This window comes from Homalodisca vitripennis, chromosome 5, assembly GCF_021130785.1.
Source record: "Homalodisca vitripennis isolate AUS2020 chromosome 5, UT_GWSS_2.1, whole genome shotgun sequence".
In the NCBI taxonomy this organism is placed as follows: domain Eukaryota; kingdom Metazoa; phylum Arthropoda; class Insecta; order Hemiptera; family Cicadellidae; genus Homalodisca; species Homalodisca vitripennis.
The window spans coordinates 173,697,054-173,724,246 of record NC_060211.1 but is presented as its reverse complement, the minus strand read 5'-3'; the positions used below and the strand labels follow the sequence as shown (position 1 = coordinate 173,724,246).

The 27,193-nt window shown below is 34.2% G+C and overlaps 1 protein-coding gene across 1 annotated transcript; it reads right to left on the bottom strand.

Annotated features, from left to right (window-relative positions):
* Positions 1-947: 947 nt before the first annotated feature.
* Positions 948-27,193, bottom strand: LOC124363195 (cytochrome P450 4g15). The gene is made up of 12 exons (XM_046818354.1): positions 27,040-27,193; positions 16,755-16,994; positions 14,105-14,211; positions 11,815-12,088; positions 10,935-11,004; positions 8,747-8,873; positions 8,446-8,650; positions 5,660-5,769; positions 4,522-4,590; positions 3,466-3,634; positions 2,946-3,131; positions 948-1,205 (listed from the first exon to the last, which is right to left on the bottom strand). Exons 2-12 carry the CDS (start codon positions 16,972-16,974, stop codon positions 1,018-1,020), a joined length of 1,725 nt encoding a protein of 574 aa, XP_046674310.1. The 5' UTR covers positions 16,975-16,994; positions 27,040-27,193; the 3' UTR covers positions 948-1,017.

Here is a 27,193-nt window from a genome sequence, read left to right as displayed (position 1 = left end):
ATAAACATAATTGACAATTCATTGATAAATAATCAATATTAATCGCATAAACAGTGATCCAGTAAGTATATAAAACATTAAACTCTAATGATACAGGTACAGATTATAATTCATATTAAAATTAAATAAAGATAGATGTAGCTATTATTACACTAAAATAAAATAATTTACAAAACATAAAACACATTTAAAAATAATTAGTGATAAAATAAATACAGTGGAATTAATATATATACATCAAAATGTTTTGATATGGTTTGGGGGGTAATTTAATTAATGAAGGTTGCATCATTTAGAAAATCAGTTTCTGAATAATATTCTTTCTCTATTAAAATATGTTTTAATTTTATAGAGAACTTTTCTGGAGGCAAAGAGGATTGAGATATTGGAATTTTATTGTAAAATTTTAGTCCTTTGTAATAAGGGGACATTTCAAATAATTTAGTTCTATGGATTGGGTATATAAGTCTGTCTCTCTGTCTTGTATTATAATCATGATCTTTTGTGGTGATATTATCAAGTAAGTTTTTATGGGTATACATTAAGACCTCATATATATAAAGTGACGGAATGGTCAATAAATTTAACTGTTTAAATATAGACCTACAGGGTGATATAAAATTTAATTTTGTTATGATTCTCAAAGCTCTTTTTTGCAATATAAAAATAGAAATTGCTTTGGAGGAAGAACCCCATGCCAATATACCGTATTTCATGTGAGGAAAAAATAACCATAATACACTGTCATCATCACTTGAAAACTCACAATATTTTGTAAAAATTTTATGATTATAAGAAGCAAGGATTTATCAAACCCTGTCACACATCAAACTTTAACTCTTGTAAATTTGGATTATGGTGTCAGAGTAATATTCCAAAATTGAATAGGAAGTAAATTTCTGTTTTGATTATTGAGGAGGATTGTGGGTGGAAATTCAATAACTTGCAAACAGGATAATAAATATATTTGCTAAACTTCAACAACGATCACACTTTGAGATATTGACTTTAGGGTGTCTAGGCGGTCGACTGCACCTCGACTCCTCTCTTACGGGGTACAAGCTTGATGTTGAACCCGTCTGTCCTCTTCAGGATTATATCGGCTTGGAGCTGCCAGTTGGGCTGTTTCTTCCCACCGACTACCTTGAAATTCCTCAGAATGGTCGAGAGGATGACCTTGAGTTTCAGCATGGCGTACTTCCGCCCTTAACACAATAAATTGTGATTAGTTTGTTGGTTTCATATAAACATTGTTAAATACTAACAAAAGATGCTCTTGTTTAATTTTACTAATGCTTTTGAAACAATTTAAAAAACTACAATACTTAAGTAAAATTCTTTGATGTTGTAGTGGCAAACAATTCTGCAGGTCCTTTTATTAATTAAGTATTATGATTTTACACATGGCGGAAAGGGTTGATTCAATGTGAATGTTCAGTTTAGCTCCAGTTCACCTTCCTCTTAGTGCAGCGTCTGGAATCCGATGCTGTCACAGACTTGACTCCTGGAATCTGGAGTCATACTTGTCTGCAGAGATCTAAGAAAAGTTGGTGACAAAAAAGGTCACACAGTATAGTGAAATCTAGGTGAAAAGGTATTCTCATTGTCTCATCAGGTGCACAATTGAGTGCTCTATGGTGTTTTGAACACAATCTCTAAAGTGGAGCAACCGTGTCACAGATTCTAGGAGTCAAGTCTGTGACAGCATCAGATTCCAGATGCTGCACTAAGAGGGAGGTGAACTGGAGTTAAACTAAATATTCATTATGTTTTATTGGAGATTATTTTTCTACTTTTTGGTAATGTCAGATAACTATTTAAACACTGGAGGAAATACTATTTTTGAATCCACATTCATAATAGACACACCAATCACTATAATTGTTTATTGACATCCCAACATAGGCTAATGATCTATAGTCTAATGTTGTGGTTTGACTTAGTAAACCTATATTTTTACACAAGGCAAAGCATTCTGAACAATATCAACCTTTTATTTTTTCTACTATGAAAATTTTGCCTGAAATACAACACCCCTTTGTATTGAAATTGACAATAAATTAAATTACTGTTCCCATGCATCAAATTTAACAAAACCACCTTATTCCATGATATTGTTCCTATAAATTTACATGCTTTATCAAAATAGCCAAAAGATGCAACATTTATCATCTAATAAGAAAATATGAAACACTGTGTAAAATATATAAGGCATTCCTTTTTTACTTACATATACAAGACAGTTTTGTAAATTAACAAAAAATGCGATGTTTTATAATTGGTCAATATAAAATCTTGATTCAGATACAATATATGAGTATTTTATAACATAGTAATCCAAAATTCAAGTTCTATTCAATGAATCCAAGTATAATTATGTCTTAACAAAAAAGGAAAACATGTTTAACTTCAAAATATAAGTATACAGTTCAGTAAAAAGTTTGTTATATTCATCTTAGTAAAATTTCTTTAGTAAATTAAATAATTTCTTCTAATGGTGTAGAATCTAAGCTTAAATTATATAATTCAAAATTAAAACATCCTTTGGTATGATACTTAGAAATGTAGGTTGTTTTTTACCCTTCAGACAACTTTGTCGTCGGCTCTAACTATGCAACTATTTTGTAAATTGCCAGAGTCAAGGTATTAGGTTTATAAGAAATTTTAATACCTTGTGATATTTTAGTTCATTGGGATATCGAATTTGTCGGGGTTAAAGCCCCGTTTTATGGTTAAATTCATAAGAACGGAAATGACAACAGTACTCAATATGAATCACGTCATTACAGAGTGAGCCCAGAGTAACTCAAAATGAGTTGCTGACCAGAAGGAGGGTTAAAGGCTACTATCCTTATTTCTCCTTACATGAACTGTAGTTTATTACTTTCTACGTTATTCATTGATACACTTAAAAGTACTGTGGAGTAAATGAGTTTCAAGCGTACCAACACAGCTTCGGGGCCCTGCACTGAAGGGAATGAAGGAGTAGTAGTGTCTGCTGGCAGACTTTTCTGGCAGGAAGTTGTCCGGGTCGAAGTGGTCAGGATTATTGTAGATGTCAGGGCGGCGGTGCAGTTTGAATGTGGCAATCACCACCGTTGAGTGTGCTGGCACTACTTTGTCCATGGAGGCTGTGAACAAATGACAGTCTGAGGTTATGATTTCTGTACAGTATTTCTTTTGCTTTCATCCAGAAAACACTAATCAACGTTAGTGAAGTAAATCATTAATATGAGACAATCACATAGTGTCCAGTTGATGAAGAATGGTGAAAAATCAAATAGCCATACATTGCATTGCAAGCTTCACTTTTCCTTTCTATGTAAAAAAATGTTCTTGATGTGACTATTATTCATTGTACATTCTGTGCATTTGTTTTATGAATAAAGAATTTCTGAATCTGAATGTACTTAAAACCTGTATAAAAATCTGGACTACAGTGAGGAGAAACAAACTGAATATTACCTAGCTGCAGATCTTGTTGGATCTCTCGAGCAATTACTGGCACTGGTGGGTACATTCGAAGAGTTTCCATGATGCAGCGTTCCAGATACTTCATTTCCAGAGTGTCCTGGAAGCTACAAGGCCTGTCTGAGTCTCCAAAAATGGCATCAACCTCTTGAAGACATTTTTCCTGAAAACGTATTCATTGTGAACTTTCATATGGTCTATACCAGGAAATGTATCTCCATTAACATGTTCAAAAAAATAAGAAAATGTAATAGATGCCATTTTATGTGGATGAGAAATACTCACTGTAACACAACATTGGTCTCCAGAGGGTTCACACTTGCCAGTTAAACAAATCTATACTTGTTGAAATGTTGAAGATAGAGCTTGTATTGGCTACTTGTTAATTTATTTACATTGAAACACATACACCAATATTCAAGACTGTTATTTTTGTGAGGCCTTGCTATCGAAAGGTTTTAAATATTGGTTTCAATATGTGTTTCAATGTAAATGAGTTAAATCTGTACTTGGTACAGAAAAAAACTGATGTGTCATTTATATCTGGACAACCGAACGGAAGACCAGAAGCATAACGTAAGTAATTGCAAATGCTGAGATATTGAGGTTAGAGGATTGATTAATAGGACAAGTTTATTGAGGAGGGTGACTATTGGAATACTGTTGGGGTTTCCTTATTGTTGAAGGTTTTTGAAAGCCTTAATATGAGGAAGTTAACCCTCTCTGCTCACTTTGACTGAATGTGGCTGGAACATAGTTAGCCTTCTATTCTTCCAAGGTGACAAGTGACATAGTGAGCACTATTCCTTCTCATGGTGAAAGTAAGATGGGATGTAAACAAGAGGCACACACTATTCTATCCTAATCCACTCTGAGGATGCTGTCACTCTGAAAACAGCACAAAGGTCCTTTGAGGAACCTCCACGAGAATATGGATTGGTGCTAAAGAGATGCTGACTTACTTCCCTACTTCTTGTTCTAGGTGAACAACAAACACACAATTGGAGTTAAATTAAAGCGTAATTAAAATCAGTAATGATTGCAACATACCTGAATGTCAGGCCTGGCTCCCATCATGCACAAAAAGAAGCTGCTTCCGGCTGCTGTGGTATCGTGGCCCTGTAACACAAAAATGCTATAGACTACAGTTGGCATTTAATTTAATATTGATTCAAATTAGTATATGTACTACACTGTGTTTTGTGTAGGAACATTATAGGTTTATTCTATGAAAATTTACCTTTTACTTGTGCTATGCCGCTGTGCTTAGCAGTTGTTTCAGTGTTACACTTTGGGCCTTTTACCATTAATTTTTTGATGTTACCCAGTTATTAGGTATCTTCGAGGAATTTCAGATCCGATTTATGTTTGATTTGTCCATGTTGACTTCAACTGCCACCTCTACCTCATTACAAGAGTACTATTTAGAGAAGATGTCATTTAGATATCCAGAGGTAGTTTTCATGTTTTGAGCATTTCCAAAGCTTCTTTTTTCTATCTGAAATAATTTTGAAAAAGTCCTTCCAGCACATTGAATCGGGAATCGAAACTAATTTAGTTTAGTTTTGAAAAGTGTTTAAGCATTCCAGAACATTTTTTGTTTTTTCTTTAGGTTCATAAGTAACAGAGTTGTGAATTTTGGTTTTGTAAATAACAACCGTCATATTGTAACAAAATGGCGTACCAAGGTGACCAACAAACCTGTCATATTGTTTGGTGAAGTGATGTGGAAGTTTTCTCTAAGTGCATTTAAGATAATTTCATAGGCTGGTTTTATATACGAAATCTACGTATCTCTTTACCACAAAACAATGTTTTTATCAATCTGTACAAGTAATCAACATCTTGTGATGTAGATTTAGATGGTTTACAACATAAAATTGGATTTTATTACTTTACTTCTGGAATTATATTTAAAATAATATATTTTAATTTTGTGACATTAAGTTATTGTTAGAAAAAATTTCTTTCTGAAATAGGTTAGAAGCTAGAGGTCATTAGAAAATTGTATTAAACATATCAAAGTTATAAAGATTAAGATACAATGTTTACTCCTCTCAAAATTTTATTGACTTGCCAAAACAATCATAATGAGCTTTATTTGATCTAATATCCTCAAAAGTTTGTACTTATTAATTAATAGAGGTTGCATTATGATGTAAACGACTAAGTAATAAGTATTGAGTACCTCAAACATAATGGTGTCAACCTGCTCCTTGATCTCATCGTCGGTGAGGACAACTCCATTCTGAGCACATTCAATCATAAAATCCAAGAAGGCTGATCTCTTCTTCTCACCTAAAAACACGAGGAATTTATAATCATGAATACTTAGGTATTAAAGACAGACATGAAGTTTAATATAAGCCTCTAACATTTCCTTACCTCCTATGAAATAAAAAGCGAAGTAAATTTGAGTCCATAGAAAAAATGTTGAATATGATGTATGCGCGTTTTTATTAGTTTCCTATGTGCTAAGTGTGAAATGAACGTTAGGAAGCACCACTTAAGCTTAGCAAAAAAGTGTAGTTTTTCTTGTTTTCAACCTAAACATTGTGTTTGAAGGTTTAATGAAAAATAGGGAATGTTAAATTTGGAAACTTTTCACTGAGAAAATAAAAATCACAGCTTATTTGTGCATTCCCTGAATTTCTAATAAGACAAAGTGAGAAGGAAATCAGTATTTGTTTACTACACATGGAAACAAGATAGGATTTCCGACACCACAAGCTTTGCTTTCCGTACCAGGCTTTGCTCAAGTATAGCCCCTTGTATGTCCTCCAGACAGAAAATAGATTTTAACCCGGCAGTGGTCGCTGTGGGTCATAGTGACCCGCACGTGACTTTTGTCATCTGTCCTGCCTATACAAAAAAAATTAATTTTTCCGGCCTTTCGCATACCTGCCTGCCTCCCCACCCACTATAACTCAAGACAGTTTTGTTCAGTTTATGCGAGACTGGTGTCCGGGATAGACACGTGTGGGTCACCGTGACCCGCAGCGACCGTTTTCGTTATCAAAGTGTCTTACATCAAATTATTTTTTGAACAGTGTTTTTTAGCGTTTATGGTATTTTTATTAACATTTATAGCATATAATTTTTTATTCTATGTTATTGTTCAAAAACTAAGTGAAATGGCTGAAGGCTCAAGTACAAGTGCTCCCTTTAGAGCGGCAGAGCGTGTAGTGTTGGATGAAAACAGAATTCTCCAGGCCCTGCAAGAAGATGTTGAATCCGATGTTGAAACTGGAGCTGAACTGATGTTGGAAGTGACGTAGATGAAATAGAAGAAAGAGAGGACGATGCCTGCAGAAATTCAGATACAGAGCAGAGTGACGAAGATTCGGAAAATGATGGACCTGTGTCGGATGATGAAATTCCTCTTGCGTATAGAGAACATTACCTAGGATTACCTCATATTGTTTACTCATGTAATATAATTTATTATAATAACAAGTTAAAGAGAAAATCTTTAATCTTTAAGTTTTATGAAAAATGTAATTTATTTTCAGGTCTCAACGAGTGCGTCCCCGACTTGTTTTACTTCAAAAATTTTTCTCAAGATAATATTTTAAGAATAGTGATAAGTTTTGATTATTTTAAGATGTAGTTATTAAAAAATTAATTATATGCAATATTAGGTAAGGTTTAAATACTTCATAGTTGTTTTAATATTTTACCTAATAATTTTCTACTTAGGTTTTAGTTTTTATTTTATTAAATTTGACAGGAGAATTTACTAAAAATATTTCGAAATAATGTATGTGTTTTAAATTTTATTTAGGTATTTTGTATCTTAAACCAATAAATACAATCATTAAAATTTAAATATTTTGTAACTAGATTTTTATACAGACATTAGAAAATTAGTCAACACAAACTGCTAAGATCTGTGACATACATTTCATAATTTTTAAATAACATGTAAATAAATAAAAAATGTTTCCGAAACATGTTAAATTCTATTAACTAGCTCCTAAATTAACATATATGTAATATTAATTAAATAAGTAATAGAGCTTTCAGATATAACAAGGTTTTAATTTGCGGGTCACCTAGACCCACAGCGACCGGATTCAGGTGCGACATAGGCGCGACCACTCTCGGGTTAAAACACCCAGGCAGACAGAAGAAAAAAATATGCCAGCCTACTACTAAGTGGTGGACTTCAATAACGCTCAGTAAAATCATATTGATAAACATGCACCTTTATCAAACTAATTCTTGTCTATATTGAAGTTTCATACAAAATTTAAAGTATACAGATGAAATCATTCTCGTAATATCCTACAGATAGTTAGTCTGTTGTCTACATAGAAATGACATTACATAAAAAAATCTTAAGATCTCAGCTCAATTCATTCTTGATATATCTAGAAGAAAACAGATACACAACAGTTAGACAGACAGGAGAAGAAGTTTGCCAGAACCTGAAGTTATAGCTAAGTAAAGTATACAAAATTTCAAGTATACAGCTCATTTCATTCTCAAGACATCACCCTTTTCTAACGCTCAGCCAAATCCCATGGAGGGACATGCACCATCATCGAACTGGTTGTACTGTGTTATTCAAAATTTCAAGTCATAGCTGAATTCCTTCTTCAGATATCCTGCGGATATACAGACAGACAGGCGAGAAAATTTTCCAGCTCAAGCCCTAGAATATTCAGAAAAATATGGTTGGTTTGACTGAAGTTTATTGGATTGGTGGGTCCTATCTTAGTACTGTAATATTGAACAATGGAGATTATATTAAAAACCTAATTAATTATGTGTAGCAATATTATTAGACAACCAATCTTAGGGTTTTCTGTATGGCTGGCTGGTTTTATTAACCTTGATGTAGTTAATTAGTGGTTAGTTACTTCTAATGAATAATATTTACAAATTGACTTATTGTTTTAAAAATGACCTTGTAATAATAGATTTTACAATAGTTTCACAATAATTTTGTAGTAGTAATTATCAACTTGCCCACATCGTTATCTTCAACATCCAAGTCGTCTTTGAGTCCGGCAGCTTGGCCATAGGAAAACTTGTCTTCTGCAGACGATTTAGAGGCCTTAGTTTTCATTTCTTTCAGCTTTTCTTCGTCTTGTGCAATTAGTTTTTCAAGAGATGATTTTTCTAATATTGACTTCTTTGCCTTTTGATGTTCTTCCTTCTTCCTCTTCAGTACCTGTAAACATTTATTGTATGAATATTTATTTTAAGCGTGCTTAAATATTTACTTGTGATATTAAAACTGTACTATACACATACTGTATTCAGTTACCTTTTTCGTTAAGCTGTGAATCGTATCCAATAAGTGTACTTGATCCTTTCCGTATCGTGTTAGCTTGAACAGCAGTTCAGGTCTGAGCCAAACCTTTGTCTGTCTCAAATGCAGAATATTACACATCCTAAAAAAACCATAACAAATGATGAAGAATGAATTTCCAATTGTTTTTATTCAGATTTTATAACATATATTAACAGATGTGGATTAAATAGTGAATCATTTTGCATGCAGTGCAGAACATTCCAGACAACTCATAACTAATCAAGTGTCACAGCATGAGTGAATATTCTAAGATTAGTCCAGACTAATGGTAGTGTCGCAGCATGAGTGTATATTCTAATGTTAGTGTCACAGCATGAGTGAATATTCTAAGATTAGTCCAGACTAATGGTAGTGTCGCAGCATGAGTGTATATTCTAATGGTAGTGTCACAGCATGAGTGAATATTCTAAGATTAGTCCAGACTAATGGTAGTGTCGCAGCATGAGTGTACATTCTAATGGTAGTGTCACAGCATGAGTGAATATTCTAAGATTAGTCCAGACTAATGGTAGTGTCGCAGCATGAGTGTATATTCTAATGGTAGTGTCGCAACATGAGTGAATATTCTAAGATTAGTCCATACTAATGGTAGTGTAGCAACATGAGTGAATACTCTAAGATTAGTCCAGACTAATGGTAGTGTCACAGTATGAGTGGATATTTTAAGAGTAGTCCAGACTAATGGTAGTGTCGCAACATGAGTGAATACTAAGATTAGTCAAGGCTAATGATAATATCGCAACATGAGTGAATACTCTAAGATTAGTCCAGACTAATGGTAGTGTCGCAGCATGAGTGTATATTCTAATGGTAGTGTCGCAACATGAGTGAATATTCTAAGATTAGTCCAGACTAATGGTAGTGTAGCAACATGAGTGAATACTCTAAGTTAGTCCAGACTAATGGTAGTGTCGCAACATGAGTGAATACTCTTAGTCCAGACTAATGATAGTATCGCAACATGAGTGAATATTCTAAGATTAGTCCAGACTAATGGTAGTGTCACGCCATGAGTGTATATTCTAAGATTAGTCCAGACTAATGGTAGTGTCACAACATGAATGTATACTCTAAGATTAGTCCAGACTAATGGTAGTGTCGCACCATGAGTGAATATTCTAAGATTAGTCCAGACTAATGGTAGTGTCGCACCATGAGTGAATATTCTAAGATTAGTCCAGACTAATGGTAGTGTCGCACCATGAGTGAATATTCTAAGATTAGTCCAGACTAATGGTAGTGTCGCAACATGAATGTATACTCTAAGATTTGTACAGACTAATGGTAGTGTAATATGAGTGAATCTATAAGTGTAGTCCAGACTAATTGTACTATAGCGCAATGAGCGAATCTTCTAATAATAATCACATGCATTGCTCTGCAAATCTGAGTAATATTTGAGTTACTTTTGTTGTCAAATTAATAGTATTGTTAATCACATTATTATGGTGCCAAGTTATAGCTTCTTGATTGTCTCTAAAACTATGAACTATATGATATAAATATTAATATTTTACATTTGAAATTCTGAGTTTGTTTGATTGATGGTGTAAAAGTAAAAATAACTACATTTTCTTTCTTTTTAATGTTCAATTGTGGTATACCTAAATTTGTCAAAAATCGGTTCAAACTGTTCAAAAATTCATAATCAGCACTGTGTACACAGTGGTTTAGAAAAGTACAAGTGTTATAGCCCAGGAACCAAGAGTTAATTTGCATTGTATGATTTGCATCCCTCTCGATTTTGACCACGACCAAAACTAGCATAGCTCAGGATCAACTTCTTCCTCAGAAAAGATTTCTCTAATAATTTCAAGGAACTTAGATTGTGTGTTTATACAGTGCAAACTGGTTCTGTTACAAAATACAGAGCTAGAACATTACATTTGTTTGAACATTATTAGGTCTACTTTCGTAATAAATTAGTTAACATTCAAGTGAATTAATTATTTCTTTAGATTTAAATGTTATGGTATATGAGTTATTTATTTTAGTAGAACAGACAGATGAAATTAACAATAAGATCAGAAGTAAAAGTCCAAATGTTTTAGTCAGCGTAATATTAGTTTCAAATTTCTGAAACGTTTTGTGTCTTAGATCTGATAAAGGTTTGCAAGACGTAAAGAAATGTCACACTTACTTCATAACAGCCATTGCGTATTCAAATCCGCTTTTGTCTTGTGTTTTCTTGCTGACTCCCATAGCGGTTTCTGAAATAAATCCAGATTCATAACGGTAAACAAGAAAGAAATATCTAGAATGAAATTTATAACAAAATCAAGGATTAGTTGAATTAAAAGCTACATCAAACATTACAAGAAAAATTAAACCTACTTACCAGACTTCGGTTTTGCTATCCTATCTTCATCAAAACTGGTAATGTAAGGATAGTAGGATTTTGGACATTTGTCATTGTTATTGGTTATTAAAAGTATACAACTTTTTGTAACATATAACGATAGTAAATGTCCGAAATCATATTATCCTTTCAAAACATCTCTAGTCAATAACAACTAAACAAAAAGGTGAAAACGTACTGACTACTGGCACCCATATCTCACAATCCTTTGGCTTTACTGACATTCCATCTCACAACCCTTTGGGTTTACTGGTACTAATATCTCACCAACCTTTGGCTTTATTTTACCTTTTCCTTGGTTCATCATAATGGAGAAAAAGTACTAGAATACAGTATATATATGTATATATAAAAGTAAAGTCTCAAGAATATTTTGCTACTTGTAACATTTTTGAATGTAATAATGGAAGTCTAACCAATTTGCAACCTGAACCAAACTAACTTTGTGTGTGTAAGTTATAATTTGAGAAATATAATGGCGTCTAGAATCAATTACAAAGTTGTTTAAATGCAATACAACATTTAATATCTATTAATGCAACATAATTTTTTCAGTATTGTTCTTTTCTTAAATTCACTATTTTGGGGAAATAGAAATAAGGGCCCTTTGTGAAAGATACACGAAGTAGAAACTAAACTACTCAATTTATGCATACTTTACCTAATAAAATTTCCACCGTGCATTCACTCATATAGTCATGGCAATCGAATTCCTTCTCGCCCTCCTTGCGAAGCTTCTCGACGACATCTCGGCTGTTGGCGTTGAAGAGATCAAGGAAAGATTTGAGAACATTCAAGTGGAAAGTCGGTGCTATCAGCTTGCGATGTGCTCGCCACTTCTCTCCGGTGGAGATCAGTAAGCCGTTGCCAAGCCAGGGCTTGAAAAACCTGTACTCCGGGCTTTTGTCGATGTGGACTGTGCTTCCCAGAATTAGCTGAACAGGAAATAGTTGTCACAAAACTAATTACTTATGTATAATCCTAATAAGTTTTTAAAATGGAAAGTAATTTCAACTGTATTACACCAAAAATAAAGAAGGAACTACCTTAAATTGAATTGTGTTGCACTTTATGCAGCAATGCTATATTGGATTAACCGAGTTTTGGGAGTGAAGCCCTGCCCAAAGCGTGGCGAAGCTTTGGAGTTGTGACTGCGAGAGGGACCAGGGATGTTTATGTGGACTGAGCAAATACACAGTCTTTCAGAGCGCCTGATTTTCAACCGGTCACCCCACCACCTTTTTTTTGTTCTTTTAGGACAAGAAGCTTATAAATTGCACTTAGTCCTGTAAGAACCTTTGCGCTGCTTCCGGAGTGATAGGATATTCAGGATGGGTAAGGTTAGGGAGTAGGGGCCGCTTCCTATCGAGATCCATGAGGAAGAATTAGGGCACTAATCTCAAAGTCATCCCGGAAGAAAGAAAGGGAAGCCAGCTCTGAACCAGCCTCTCCAGTCAAAGTAGGCAGGGGGTGGTACACCCTTGTTGAGGTTAACAAGAACCTCTGAGGTAAGGGAACAAACCCCACCAACTCCAACAGTCATCTTCCACAGTAGACCAGACCTATCGAATTGCCCATGAACCCCAGAATCTCAACATTTGCGGTTAGTGATGTGCCGCTACTGGACATCCATAAGGTTGCCCAGATTGAAGTGGCATATCGGTTTTTGCTGTGCCCAGTGTTGGGTTCAACTGGTAGGTATAAACCAGCCAGAAGTGATCCCTGCTGGGTGTCACCTCACGTTGCTATAGTCCCAATAAAAAGAATGATCCCCAAGGCATGGTGGAAGAGGTTGACGTTTCTTCAGGGACTTATGAGCTACCGACCAGTCATGTTAGTCATAACACGTTTAAACACAGTAGAAAGGATTTCGACTTGACGCACCTGTGCTCGCGAACGATTCGGTGACTGTTGCGAACAATTTGATTCGTAGGTCTGGGACGTAACTTAGTGTAGACTACATTCATGAAAACCAAATGCCACGTACTCACATTATAATGACAAAATATGTACAATCTGAGTTATATTATATTTGGATACAATTTTTTTCTCACCTTTTAATATCTTTACTACGAAATGGTTAAAATACATTTAACAACACATACACACATACAACATTTTTCTTAAACAATAATAATAATAACCAAACATGTAAAATAATATGTTCCTCTAAAGAATAACTAAAACAATCTATTTAAAAATAGCTTTACAAGCAAATTTACTTTTGCGTAAATTATTTTTGCCTCAAAAGTAGTTGCCTCAAGAGATATACGACTGAATAGTTATTGCAATAATATTACATGTGATAGCATATGTTTTCATATTGTATGTATGGATGTGTGTGTTTGTTTTTGTCTAGGTTAACAGGAGAAAACAGTAAAAATCTACATTGAAAATATAAAATACTGGTGACTCCCATGCAAAAACAGAAGAATTTATCTTCTCTAACTTGTGTATTTATTCCCTCAGCAGTTCTGCAACAGCTTATATTTCTGTTTCGTTTATCTGTACATTCTATTATAACATTAGTTTTCAAGAATATAAAAATACACCCTAATTAATTAACATTTTATTTTATCAAAAACTAGGTATAGAAATATAACATTATTGGTGCTTTGTTACAATTGATTGATTGTGAAGAGAGAATAAACGTTTCATTTCATTTTATTTGAATATTCATATTTCAACTCTGTTAATACGTGAAAACGCCTAATATTTTAAATTACGAAACCTCCCTAACCATTCTGAACTGAATTGAAATTTTCAGCGTAAATAGGTTAATCTTTAATTTGGTCCTTAAGAGTTCATTGAGAAACGCGTACATGCGAATATTACTGCTTTGATCTATTTATTGTCAAAGCACTAATATATTTAATTCAATATATTTACGTTGGACTGCCTTAATCATTGTTGTTACATATTCAGTGACACAATAACACTGAGAGGCCTACCTCTATGTCTCTTGGGTCCGAGAGGAAAACGAACAGTCGTGGTCCAATCCATAACCTCGCGATGTTCTCGTACTCAAAACTTCTGGCATATAGTTTTTGGAACATCCCTGAAAATAATCATAAAATTCGATTAAACTGTTTATATATTTTCTAATAGAAATAAACTATTGTGATGTTAGACTAGTTGATAAAACTAGATAAAGACATGGGTACAAGTAACCTTTACCAAAACTGGGTTTTTAAAACGAAAGCTATGTTTTTGGTAAATAACAAGACAAGAGATTGGTAGGGATAGATGATAATGACTTTGAGTGAGAATATTAATATCTCAGTGTATAGCAAAATTAAAAACGGTTTTAGAAGTTTAGGATTATTTATAACTTTTGTTCTTTGCGTTTATCAATACCTCAAATATTTGAACATGCAATAACAAGTTAGCAACTTGATTGAACATGACTGCTATTAAAATTTACACCTAGCCTAATTACAATAAAAACTGACATGACTACATTTATTACGATGTAGGTAGCCTAAACGAGTTTGTTTCAGTAGCCTATATTGGGCTCATTAGCCTATTTTATTTTTGGGTTTTATAGGTTATTTCAAAATATAGATTATTACGGACCCCGTTAAATTATAGGAGGTTAATCTACAAATGTTTGGACAATTTGGTGATCAAGCCCAAACAAATTGGTTGAGTGAATTAAACATTCCTTTATTAGCGAGACGGAGTTGAAGATAAGGATGTGAAGTTTTACAGCACACACAGGACAGTCATGGTCACAGGGAATGACATGTTAAAGCAATAATTTATGACAAGGAAACAACAACTCGCGCCTCTATTCTGTATGTTACTTAGTACTCTTATCCGTCCAGTACGCTAGGGCGTAGGCTATGTCGCAGTCAACGTATTTAACTTATGTACAATAAGTAGCCTACTGCCTAGCTATAATAATAATATTTATTGCGTTGAGACAATATTAACAGAGCAAGGTAAGGGAAATACACCATTTAAATAATGTTAGTCAAGATAAAACCGTACAACTCTTGTTATATATCAGAACCGCGGGCTTCATGTTGATAATGTTTTCAACATTTCAAGAATTGTCTTCCCAGCGGCTCATCATTAAATCATCCAGAATAAAACGCCCTTGACACAAATAGGTGTTTCAGACAAGTTTTAGATTTATTGGGTCATCGAGTTTCGAGTTCGAGTTGGGTCATCGAGTGAATACAGGGAGCCTATTGATTAGTCTGACACCAACTTGAGGCTGCAAGCGTTCTGTGTTGTTCGATTCTAAAGCTGCCTCTGCCTATTGTTCTATACTGTTGGACATCCCTGTCCTGTCCTTTACTCAAGATAACGCCCTGTTTTTTTTTTTTCAAGATTTAAAATCTCTTTCAAGTTTTTATTTGGAACAACTGCCCCATAATCTTAAGCTTAAAAAAGATGTGGATGTATCAGACCGTAATAGGCAATTTTTAAGACAACCGTAAAACAAATATTTGCAAGTTTGCGCATGACATAAATACCCGAGGCAACCCTAGAGCAAACGCTTTCTATATGGTGATCCTATGTCAGCCCTCGATCAATGTACATTCCAAGGAACTTAGTGGATTCTGAATTAGTGGATACAATACTCTACATGTGGCCAACTATTCGAAAGTAACAATTTGGCTAAAATACAGGGTGGCGCTATAATGTCAGTTTACCCAGAAGAGAAATTTAAATGCGTTACAGATTAATTGAATAAAACAGTTTTAGGCAAGAAAACAAATTTATTATATGAACAGACAACAGTAAACTTACTCCGTGTTGCTGCCACTTAACATTGTTACCAACTTATCGAAACAAATATCCCAATTTATGGAAAAACTGATATATACGCCACCCTGTACATGCTGTTAGTGAAGTATAATGCAAGAAAAAAAACATTATATTACTGCAAAGAAATTATATTACTGCAATAAAACATGCGATTTTATTTAGTTCTCTTTCATATACATACTGTAACAACCCCTTTCCTTATTTTCAGCCATATTTCTGATAGTATCTTTTCAAGGAATTATCATTCCTTGTAGAATTATCAAAATTGGTTTGATCTGTTCTTGAGAAAAAGACATTTTTAAAGAGCAATGGCTAAAAATGGTACTTTGGTATTATACGGAGACCACTATATTCATACCTACTACTTATTACTTACTAGTATTACTTTTTTCGCCAGAAGTGCAGCCACCGAAGTTCTTACTGATGGCCAAGGGCATTTCCGAGCGGTTCTTTCCTAACCTGAGATCACGTGCAGATCGTCTAACGTGATCTGTCGTCGGAAAATGTTTTACGATCTGGGACGTGATCTGAGGTCGGTAAAGTACAGATTGAAAATACAAGTATAATAAAAGCTTCGGTGGCCCCGCACTTCTGGCGGAAATGAAAAACATCCCATGAGGTAGTACCCAAACTCAAGCTCAGATCACGTGAACACTCGTAAAGGTTAACTTTATCTTTGGTACTACCAGTAACACATTTATGATGACCTAATCTAAACCTACTTATATCGCTTAATATCAAGTAGTAGATAGGGACAGAGTGGCTCCATACCCTAAACCGACCAGTCTAATGTACGGTATATGTATTTAATGCAATAGTTACTGTGACTGGAGAGGCCTAAGAACTCCAGGGCGTTGCCGAGGACCGGCAGGGCGGGAGGTCCCGGCAGCTTGTTGCCGAGCTCGTACAGATGATGGTTGCTGAGGCGGTGGTAGAGGTACCACAGCACTAGGGCGGGTACTAGCAGGTAGACGAACACCGCTGTGGACGACACTGCCCCCATAGCAGCCTCGGCCCCCACAGACGTCACCACCGGTTCCATTATGTCGCTTCGCTGTCAAACTGAATCACACCAGAAACTTACAGACAAGAATAACAGTCAATGTCACACAAGTTATACCGACAATTACAGAGACAGACTGACAAATGAAATTTCCAGCCTCTCGGGTTATAGGCTTCGCTGACGCTCAGCAAAAACAGTTTTCTTCTTAGTCCAGTTTCTTCCGGAGATGTGTAAGCAAGTGTGACCTTACTGCAGAAGGAAGTTCATCAATTTCACTCACTAGGTGCTTGCCATGGAATTATCACAAGATTCTTCTAATTTTTACACGATAGCTAAAAAAAGAAGAGGAGGTTAAAACTTTAAAAAACTTCTTTTTCTATAATCGAACCGAGTATATATTTAATTTGAGAATGTTGGTAATGCAATCGGGATGTCATAAGAATATTTTTTATAAAATATTAAATCACAACCTTAAAGACAAAACTTCCAGCAGGCAGGAAACACCAAATGCAAATATTCCAACATTGCACGAGAAATCGTAAGCATTTAAATTTAAAGCATTATTTATGAGCAATCTTATAAACTCGCCAAAATAAAAAAATTATAGATAAATATGTGATTTTCAGTAAGCATTTAAAGGATGATTGGGGGCTGTATGATATGACCTTTATTAATAAAAAAGATGACTACTCCGTAAGTTGTATTTTATTGGAAACGTATAAATTTCTTAAATTATATTTCATTTTAAAATACCACTTCCATAGATTATACACAATTAAAAATACATGTAGGCATAACTCTGGCACACACTGTAAAATATTACAAATATTCATCTTCAGCCCAAACACAAAATAATACAAAATTGTCTAATTTTCCCACTTCAAACGTCTATCCATATCTTTATCTTTGGTTTTTAGTGGCTGTCCATTCCCGCTGTTGTGACTTCTAAGTACATGTATATGTAGTCTCCTCACCTGACGTAGAGGTTGGATGTAAGTCCACGAAACGTTGTGTTATACATTTAGTAACATATAGCGATCGCAAATATACGAAACCCTTATCCTTTCAAACCTTCCATCGTCAATAATAGACTTTAAACAGATACGTTATACCATTTTGTTTTTGTTGCCTTAGAAATTTTTAAAATTTCGAACTCACAGCTCTTAAGATAACTTCCCTAAAAAAACACAAAAGTTGAAAAAAATATTTGGATTATTTTACCCGAAATTGTGGGTGTTTAAAGTGTACTTCAAAAATTTTATAATCAGGTCCAAAAACATAAAGATATATTTGGATATGCGTTTGAAGTGTAAATTTAGACAATTTTGTATCTGTGTTTGGGCTGAAGATTAAATTTTAATATTTTACAGTAGGTACCAGAGTTATACCTATGTTTTTTAATTATGTATAATCTAAGGAAGTGGTATTTTTAAATGAAATAAAATTTAAGAAAATTACACGTTGCAATAAAATACTATTTAAGGGGTAGTAATCTTTTTATAAATAAAAGTCATATTGTGCTGAAATATCACACACTGAAAAATCACATATTTATCTTTAACAGTTTACTAGCTGTTTCCCGCGGCTTCGCACGCGTCTCTTAAGCTTTGCCCGTATATTTCTTTGCCTTCAAATAGTGTTTGGATATTTTAATATACGTAACTACTGTGTTGTAATTGCAGTTTATAATGTGCAGGCGCTTTGATAACTTTTATATCTTGCAGTACAGCCTGGTGGTTAGTTACATCAATGGGCATTGCGTATAAACCTTCTACATAGAAAAATACAAATTTTCATAGTGATCGGTCCAATAGTTTCTGAGTCTATAAAGGACAAACACACAAACATTCATTTTTATATATTATGATTGCAGAAACAGTTTAAACAAAATTTGTCGTTTCTCTTAAGCTTACTCTATGCTTTAAAACTATAAGTGTAAAGAAATTTATATATAAATATATTTTTTGTCGCATTATATATGTTTACAAAGAACAGCTGATTAAAAATTTGAAAAGACTCTTTCACTTAATAACATATGTTTGCTGCAATGCATTTCTTACGGGTATTTCTGTAACCAGTGGGGCGGAATCCTGAATCGGGAAAGGGATAAAAAGTATCCTATAACCTTCTACAGATCAAGACGAACAAATTAAAAAAAAAAATTAGGCGAATCCGTCCAGCCGTTTGTGAGTGATGCTGTTACACACGAACAGTTTCATTTTTATATATATAGATTTTGCCGAAATTATGAGTGCTCATAGATAATCCTTTACATTTAAACACTTGCAATTTATCGTGGAATGTAGGAATATTTGCATTCCGTTTTTCCTGCCTGCAGGAAATTGTGTCTTTAAGGCTGCGATTTAATATTAAATATACACACACACATATACTGCATATATTATTTTCACGTTCTGATTGTTCATACCACATCAACATTCACAAATTAAATATATACCGGGTTCGTTGGATATAGTAAGGGAAGTTTCTTTTAGTTTTAACCTCCTATTCTTTTTTAGCTATCGTGTAAAAATTAGAAAAATAGAAGGTTTACAAAATAAATGTTTTGCGCACCATTCCCTATTTGTCAAAAAATGAGTTTCATGTTGTCATATGAACATTTTGCTTTGGACAAAAAGGGATGTTGGTATCGAAAGAATTGTGTTTTCCAAGAGTAATGAGATTATACGCCATCAAAAATGAGCAATGTACTTTGCTTTAAAATCATTTTATAAATAAATTATTGTTATTCAAAATGTATTATTCGCCATGTTGTTTTGTTGTAAGATAAAATAAATTTAAATTTCACCACATTATACAGCATACCAATAACGTAGCTATGTTGGAAAGGGTTGATGTAAACTAAACATTCACATTAAATCAACCCGTGCTTTGGGATCGTGTCTAGAACATCATAGTGCACTACTAATGAGATAATGATAGCACATCTTCACCTAGATTACATCATTGTAGTCTAGGTGTCTCTGATGCCAAAACAAAGTAGAGTGTTATTTGAGCTTCTTTTTGGCCGACTTTTTTATCTCTTCAGACGAACATGACTCCAGATTCCAGGAGTCAAGTCTGTGACAGCGTCAGTGATTTCAGACGCTGCACTAAGAGGAAGGTGAACTAGAGCTAAACTCAACATTCATATACATCATGATTTACAAAAAACTACTTATCTGTGTAATAGAACATTAAATATAAGTTAATATTATTTTAAGTTTTAATACATAAATGAAATAAATGGGGAAAAAGCAATTTAGACAGTATACACCGACTTTCTATATTTATGTATTTACAATCTCGCAGGTAGTTTTGCTACTTTTCACCGAGGCCTGTTTTAAATAAATGTATACCACTGTAAATATAAAAAGTAAACAAACAGTTGAACAAACAAAACCAAGCATGACAACAAAAAACAAGTGCGCACTTTCTAAATAAAAGCACTACGAGAGTCTTCCTTGAATAAATTTTCAACGATTAACAGTTGCTTCTCATCCGGGTTAAATGCAGAAACAAAGGAGAAATGGAGGTTTAATTAAAATTCAGCAGTTAAATAGTGTTTGTATATATGCAGAAGAGTCTAGCCTTCACCTAGCTTGTGTAGGAGCACTTTCCATACAAACATTCACTGAGCTATGCATTATGCATTACACTCTTCCATCCTGTACAATCTGTAATGACTCTAGTACGATGTAATGTATAAATAACTACTTCGTTTTTTTGTAATCGTCTATATCTATACTATTATATAATAATCTAATGTCAGTCTATGCATTCGTGTTTGTGTTTCTAAATTACGTAAAAAGTAGATGAATAAATTGCACTGACATTTTGCATGAACATTTTGGTTAACATATATGCCTGTTCTTATTTCGAAAATACCTCCGGGCTACTAAAATTGAGAAAATCCCATCTTGGTCTCTAAAGTTGCATTACAGCAAACAAATATTATTAATTGACTGTTCTGTGTAAAAATTGCTTTAGGACTTCGTAAAAATATGTTTATTTAATTTTACCACGATTTTCAATTTGTTTACATTCCTAGTTTTGAAAGCATAGAGTAAGATTAATAGTAACGATGCTTCTTATTTCAACCTTTTGTACAACCGCTGTTGTGCACAGAGTAAGAAAATATCCAGAGGAGAAAATTAAAAAATTTTGCTAAAATATTTTTTAAACTGTACATTTTTGCAAATATTAGGTAAGCAGTGGTTGGTCAGTATGGACGGTCATGCAGATATCAAAGACAAAGTTACTATCTCACTTTACTATAAATTTAAAGAATGTTATAAAAGTCATCTCTATTGTCTTTTGACATAAGTAGACTTCTCAGGTTTTTGTATGTATGTAATCGTATATTTTCTTCATCGGGGAAACAAGGAAACTCAACATTGACGTCGGACATATAATTCACTTGAATGAGAAATGTTCATACACGTGCAAGGCCTACAAAATTGCATGCAAAACCGCCGGTTATAATTAAGGAAATACTCAGTACCAGATTTAGTACTTTTCCGCTTAGACAAAACTTCCAGTCAACGATAGCTGGAAGTAATCTTCCAGATTCTGGATAGTAATCTTCTACTACGCTTACTTCTAGCGACGACAACAGGAAACAAACTATAGTTTTGTCTGATTATGCAACCAAAATAGCCGTGTCATCTAAATGCATAATTTTTGTACGTGATGCAGTTGTTTATCCAGGAAAATATCGTACTGCGACTAACTTATAGCAAATTTAATTCTTTGTAGTACATTTTCGTTATATGATACAGGCATCATTTGATATACATTATTTTCTTATCTGTATTACATGTTTATTTTATCATCATTGTAATGCTTCACATTATGACTTGAAGAACCAAACTTAGGTAATTGAATCATTACAAGTTATTTTCACTGATAGCTAAAGAAATTTTGCCTAATCAGAGTGCGTTGTGGATAAAAACGTGAGCAATAATGTCATAAAAAAACACGTTGGTCAAAGTTGGACCATGGTGTTATAGACCAATCACCAGAGCATGAGAATTGTGTAAAACATCAGACTGTATATGATTATTCAATATGATGGAGGAATACCATGATGGAAAAATGATTTCTCTATTTTCCGTCTTAAAAAATGTCTAAAAGTGCCATTGATTACACCACTGTTGTGCGAGTTTGTTAGAAAGTAGTAGTAAAACCAAAAACACTGTGTACACTTCCGTTATGTTTAATAATACTACGTAATAATATATTCTCTAATTTTTTCAAAATTATTTGGTTTTGAACTTTATTGCAATAATAAACTAAATATATTTTCGTTAGCTCCTTGGTATTTGTGCAACACATACAGGCATCGTTCAAACCAGGATAGGATGCTAACACGTCTAACATGCTTACGAAGAAAAATAAATATTCCTGTTATTTTTCGTTCTGGTTGTTACAAATAAAATCAGAGTAGTAGCATTGAGAAATTGTTAGCTCTAGCGTCCTACCTTAGAGAAACTATTAGCTCTAGCGTCTATACGCGGAGATTTACGGTTTTAGCAAGTGGTTCTAGCGTTTGGCCCTAGAGACTCTGGCAGCTCTAGTGTCTAAACAAGGAGAAACTTGTGGTTCTAGTGTCCTACTCTTAAGATGCAAGTGGTTCTAGTGTACTACTCTTAAGATGCAAGTGGTTCTAGCGTTTTACCCTGAAGATGCAAGTGGTTCTAGCGTTTGACCCTAGAGACTCTGGCAGATCTAGTGTCTAAACAAGGAGAAACTTGTGGTTCTACCGTCTGATCCTGAAGATGCAAGTGGTTCTAGCGTTTGACCCTAGAAACTCTGGTAGATCTAGTGTCTAAACAAGGAGAAACTTGTGGTTCTACCGTCTGATCCTGAAGATGCAAGTGGTTCTAGCGTTTGACCCTAGAGACTCTGGCAGATCTAGTATCTAAACAAGGAGAAACTTGTGGTTCTAGCGTCTCACCTTGGAAGTGCTAGTAGTTCTAGCGTCTTACACTGAAGATACAAGTGGTTCTAGCGTTTGTCCCTATAGAAGTTGGCAGCTTTAGTGTCTAAACGAGTAGAAACTTGTAGTTCTAGTGTCCTACTCTTAAGATGCAAGTGGTTCTAGCGTTTGTCCCTTGAGAAGTTGGTGGCTTTAGTGACTAAACGAGTAGAAACTTGTAGTTCTAGTGTCCTACTCTTAAGATGCAAGTGGTTCTAGCGTTTGGCCCTAGAGACTCTGGCAGATCTAGTATCTAAACAAGGAGAAACTTGTGGTTCTAGCGTCTGATCCTGAAGATGCAAGTGGTTCTAGCGTTTGGCCCTAGAGACTCTGGCAGATCTAGTATCTAAACAAGGAGAAACTTGTGGTTCTAGCGTCTGATCCTGAAGATGCAAGTGGTTCTAGCGTTTGGCCCTAGAGACTCTGGCAGATCTAGTATCTAAACAAGGAGAAACTTGTGGTTCTAGCGTCTGATCCTGAAGATGCAAGTGGTTCTAGCGTTTGACCCTAGAGACTCTGGCAGATCTAGTATCTAAACAAGGAGAAACTTGTGGTTCTAGCGTCTGATCCTGAAGATGCAAGTGGTTCTAGCGTTTGGCCCTAGAGACTCTGGCAGATCTAGTATCTAAACAAGGAGAAACTTGTGGTTCTAGCGTCTGATCCTGAAGATGCAAGTGGTTCTAGCGTTTGGCCCTAGAGACTCTGGCAGATCTAGTATCTAAGCAAGGAGAAACTTGTGGTTCTAGCGTCTGATCCTGAAGATGCAAGTGGTTCTAGCGTTTGACCCTAGAGACTCTGGCAGATCTAGTATCTAAACAAGGAGAAACTTGTGGTTCTAGCGTCTGATCCTGAAGATGCAAGTGGTTCTAGCGTTTGACCCTAGAGACTCTGGCAGATCTAGTATCTAAACAAGGAGAAACTTGTGGTTCTAGCGTCTGATCCTGAAGATGCAAGTGGTTCTAGCGTTTGGCCCTAGAGACTCTGGCAGATCTAGTACCTAAACAAGGAGAAACTTGTGGTTCTAGTGTCCTACTCTTAAGATTCTAGTGGCTCTAGCGTCATATCCTAGAGAAGCCTACAGTTATAGCCTTTGACCCTTAAGAAGCTAGTGGGCCTATCGTCTGATACTAGATAAGTTAGTGGTTTTAGTGTCTGATCCTCTAAAGAAAACGACACGTTTACTATACAACCGTTAAAATGACATTAGGAAAGCACAGACTTTGTCTTGACGTTATAGAGAAGCTTTCGTTTCCAAAGATTTTTTAGTAAAGTAAAGATGTCTTATTTACCAGGCGAAGTTAGGGCTAAGAAGCCCTCTGTAACACTTAATCTGAGGACCAGCGGCTTAAAGGTGACTTCCGAACCACCACCAACGGCCGGGCTGCTTGCAAGGACAGGATCGCTCAGCGGTCACCCATCCAAGCAGCAGCCACGCTCGACGTTGCTTGATTCGGTTATCTTGCGACAACCGTTGTACCCGTTACACTCCGCCGAGGGCAAATAGGCTATTGTATTAATAGGCTTAGAGACGCTTGTAGCAAAACCACCCTGAGTTTTAACCTTAAAACAATGATAAACCATAAAACACTTCTAAGTTCTTATTTTTATTTTGTAAATATGTAAAGATGTTTAATTTTAATACTCGTAGAATATGATTAATACGAATTCAACATTATTTATTATAAATGTTATACCTTTTGGATTATTTTATACCTTGCAGCGATAAAATAAAAATAGATTCGTTGAAACTTTTATTTGAATAAGCAATAAAAATGCAAAACAACTATTAGGCGTTAAGATGTGTATTCATTGTATCTCAAAAATGGTACAATTCTAATAATTTTTACAACAACAAAAAAGCGTAGACGTGTTTTAGGTTTAGTATTATCCTTATGGTCCTAAAACCATACTGGCCGCTAGCTGTAAAATTTAAGTAGTTTAGTAAAATAAGTACTAATTTTTGGTAGTTTTTACCTATACAGTACAATACCACATTCCTATATCATAACCTTTAAGCGTCTAAAAATAAAAAATTGTTATTTATAAGCTTTTTCATATTTTATTATTGTGATTTAAGGTTATGTTCAACATTTATAAACTAATAAGTTTTAATTTATTTATGAAATAGGTAGTTTAAATTAAAAAACAATCTACCAGCATTTATTTACCGATCTTAAAACGCTGGTTAGAAAGAAGATTGAGCACGAGTCAGGTTTGGACCGAAAAGCAGATAGAGGTGTCCTTTTTTAACATCTGAAACTTAGTGTACTTTATTTTTATGTAACTATTATTTTGTTATATTTGCTTAGATTATAAATGCAATCAAAAATACATCAGAATCGTCAGATTGTCTTCTTTTCTTGTTATTTATTTGAACAATTATGTTTGGGTTAGTGTATATGTCATCTGTTTGACGTCTAATAATTTAAATAATATTAATAATAATTTTAATAATATTAAAATTTGTAATAATTATATAATGTAGGTATTTTAGCTTTAGAAAATTTTTAATTTTTGAAAAAAAAACTGTAGTAAATATAAAAACTCCGAACATTTCAGTAATGAGAAAATAATATATAAAAGTAGATTATTTTCAAAATAAGCTGACCGATATTTAATTTCGAATGATCCTTTCGCTTCATAATCTGTTGCGATCACGAACCCGTACACAGATTAATACACTCATCTCACTATTTAAATTCTGGAACCCAAATTGGACACTTTCATAGAAAACCTGAAATTGGTGTTTCGGCCCATCACAAATTTTTTCCATATTTTCTTCTATTCTGCAATTTTTCTACAATTTGAACTTTATAATTTAGTGTGATCACGACCGCATATAACGATTGACACACTATTTCAAATCGAGACATCCAAGAAGGAAATTCATAAAAAACCAAAAATTGAAGTTTTGGACCATCAACATTTTCTCCACATTTTCTTCTATTCTTCAGTTTTTCTCCATAATACTTTAAAAATTACGAGAATTTCATAATTTGGTGTGATCACGAACGCATGCACAGATTGACACACGGAACTCACAATTTAAAATCGTTACACCCAAAGAAGACACTTTCACAGAAAACCTAAAGTTGAGTTTTTGGCCGATCACAATTCTCTCCATAATTTCCTCTATTCTGCAATTTTTCTACAAAGTATTTTAAAAATTACGAGAATTTCGTAATTTGGTGTGATCACGAACGCATGCACAGATTGACACACGGAACTCAAAATTTAAAATCGTTACACCCAAAGAAGACACTTTCACAGAAAACCTAAAGTTGAGTTTTTGGCCGATCACAATTCTCTCCATAATTTCCTCTATTCTGCAATTTTTCTACAAAGTATTTTAAAAATTACGAGAATTTCATAATTTGGTGTGATCACGAACGCATGCACAGATTGACACACTAACTCACTTCAAATCGAGACATCCAAAGAGAAAACTCATAGAAAACCAAAAATTGAAGTTTCTGCCCATAAACATTTTCTCTATAATTTCTTCTATTCTGCAATTTTTGTACAAAGTAGATACTTTAAAAATTATGAGAATTTCATAATTTGGTGTGATCACGAAAGATTTACACACCAAACTCACTATTTACATTACGCACCCCAAAAGTGGACAATTTTACAGAAAACCTAAAATTGCTGTTTTGGCCCATCACAATTCTCTCATAGTTTCTTATATTCTCTAATTTTTCTACAAAGTATCTCTAAATTATGAGAATTTCACAATTTGGTATGACTACGAACGCATACACAGATCGACACACGCAACTGACTATTTTAATTCTACACCCAAAGAGGACGCTTAAAAATATATATATATATATATATATATATATATATATATATGTAAATTTGGGTTTTTGGTCCATCTCAGTTCTCTCCATATTTGTTTTCTGTTCTGAAATATTTCTACAAAGTACTTTAAACATTATGAGAATTTCCCATCATCGTTCATAAAAATCTAGAACATTTATTAACATAATAATCGACGTCAGTCCAAAAATGATTTTAATACTAAATTCTGTAACAATAAAATTAATTGATGAATATTAAATATACGATCTAGCAAGGAGATATTGTATAGTATAGAATGATATTGTGTAGTATAGTACCTGTGTAGAGTATTCCACGTGGGGGAAGGCGACAACACTGAGCACTTCTGCAGAGGTCACCTTATATACACCCGACCTCAGTCTGCGTCCAGCGTGACTTGCACAGTGTCGTGGTCAGTGTTGTCCATCTAGCGCCGCGCCGTGTGTTACTGTA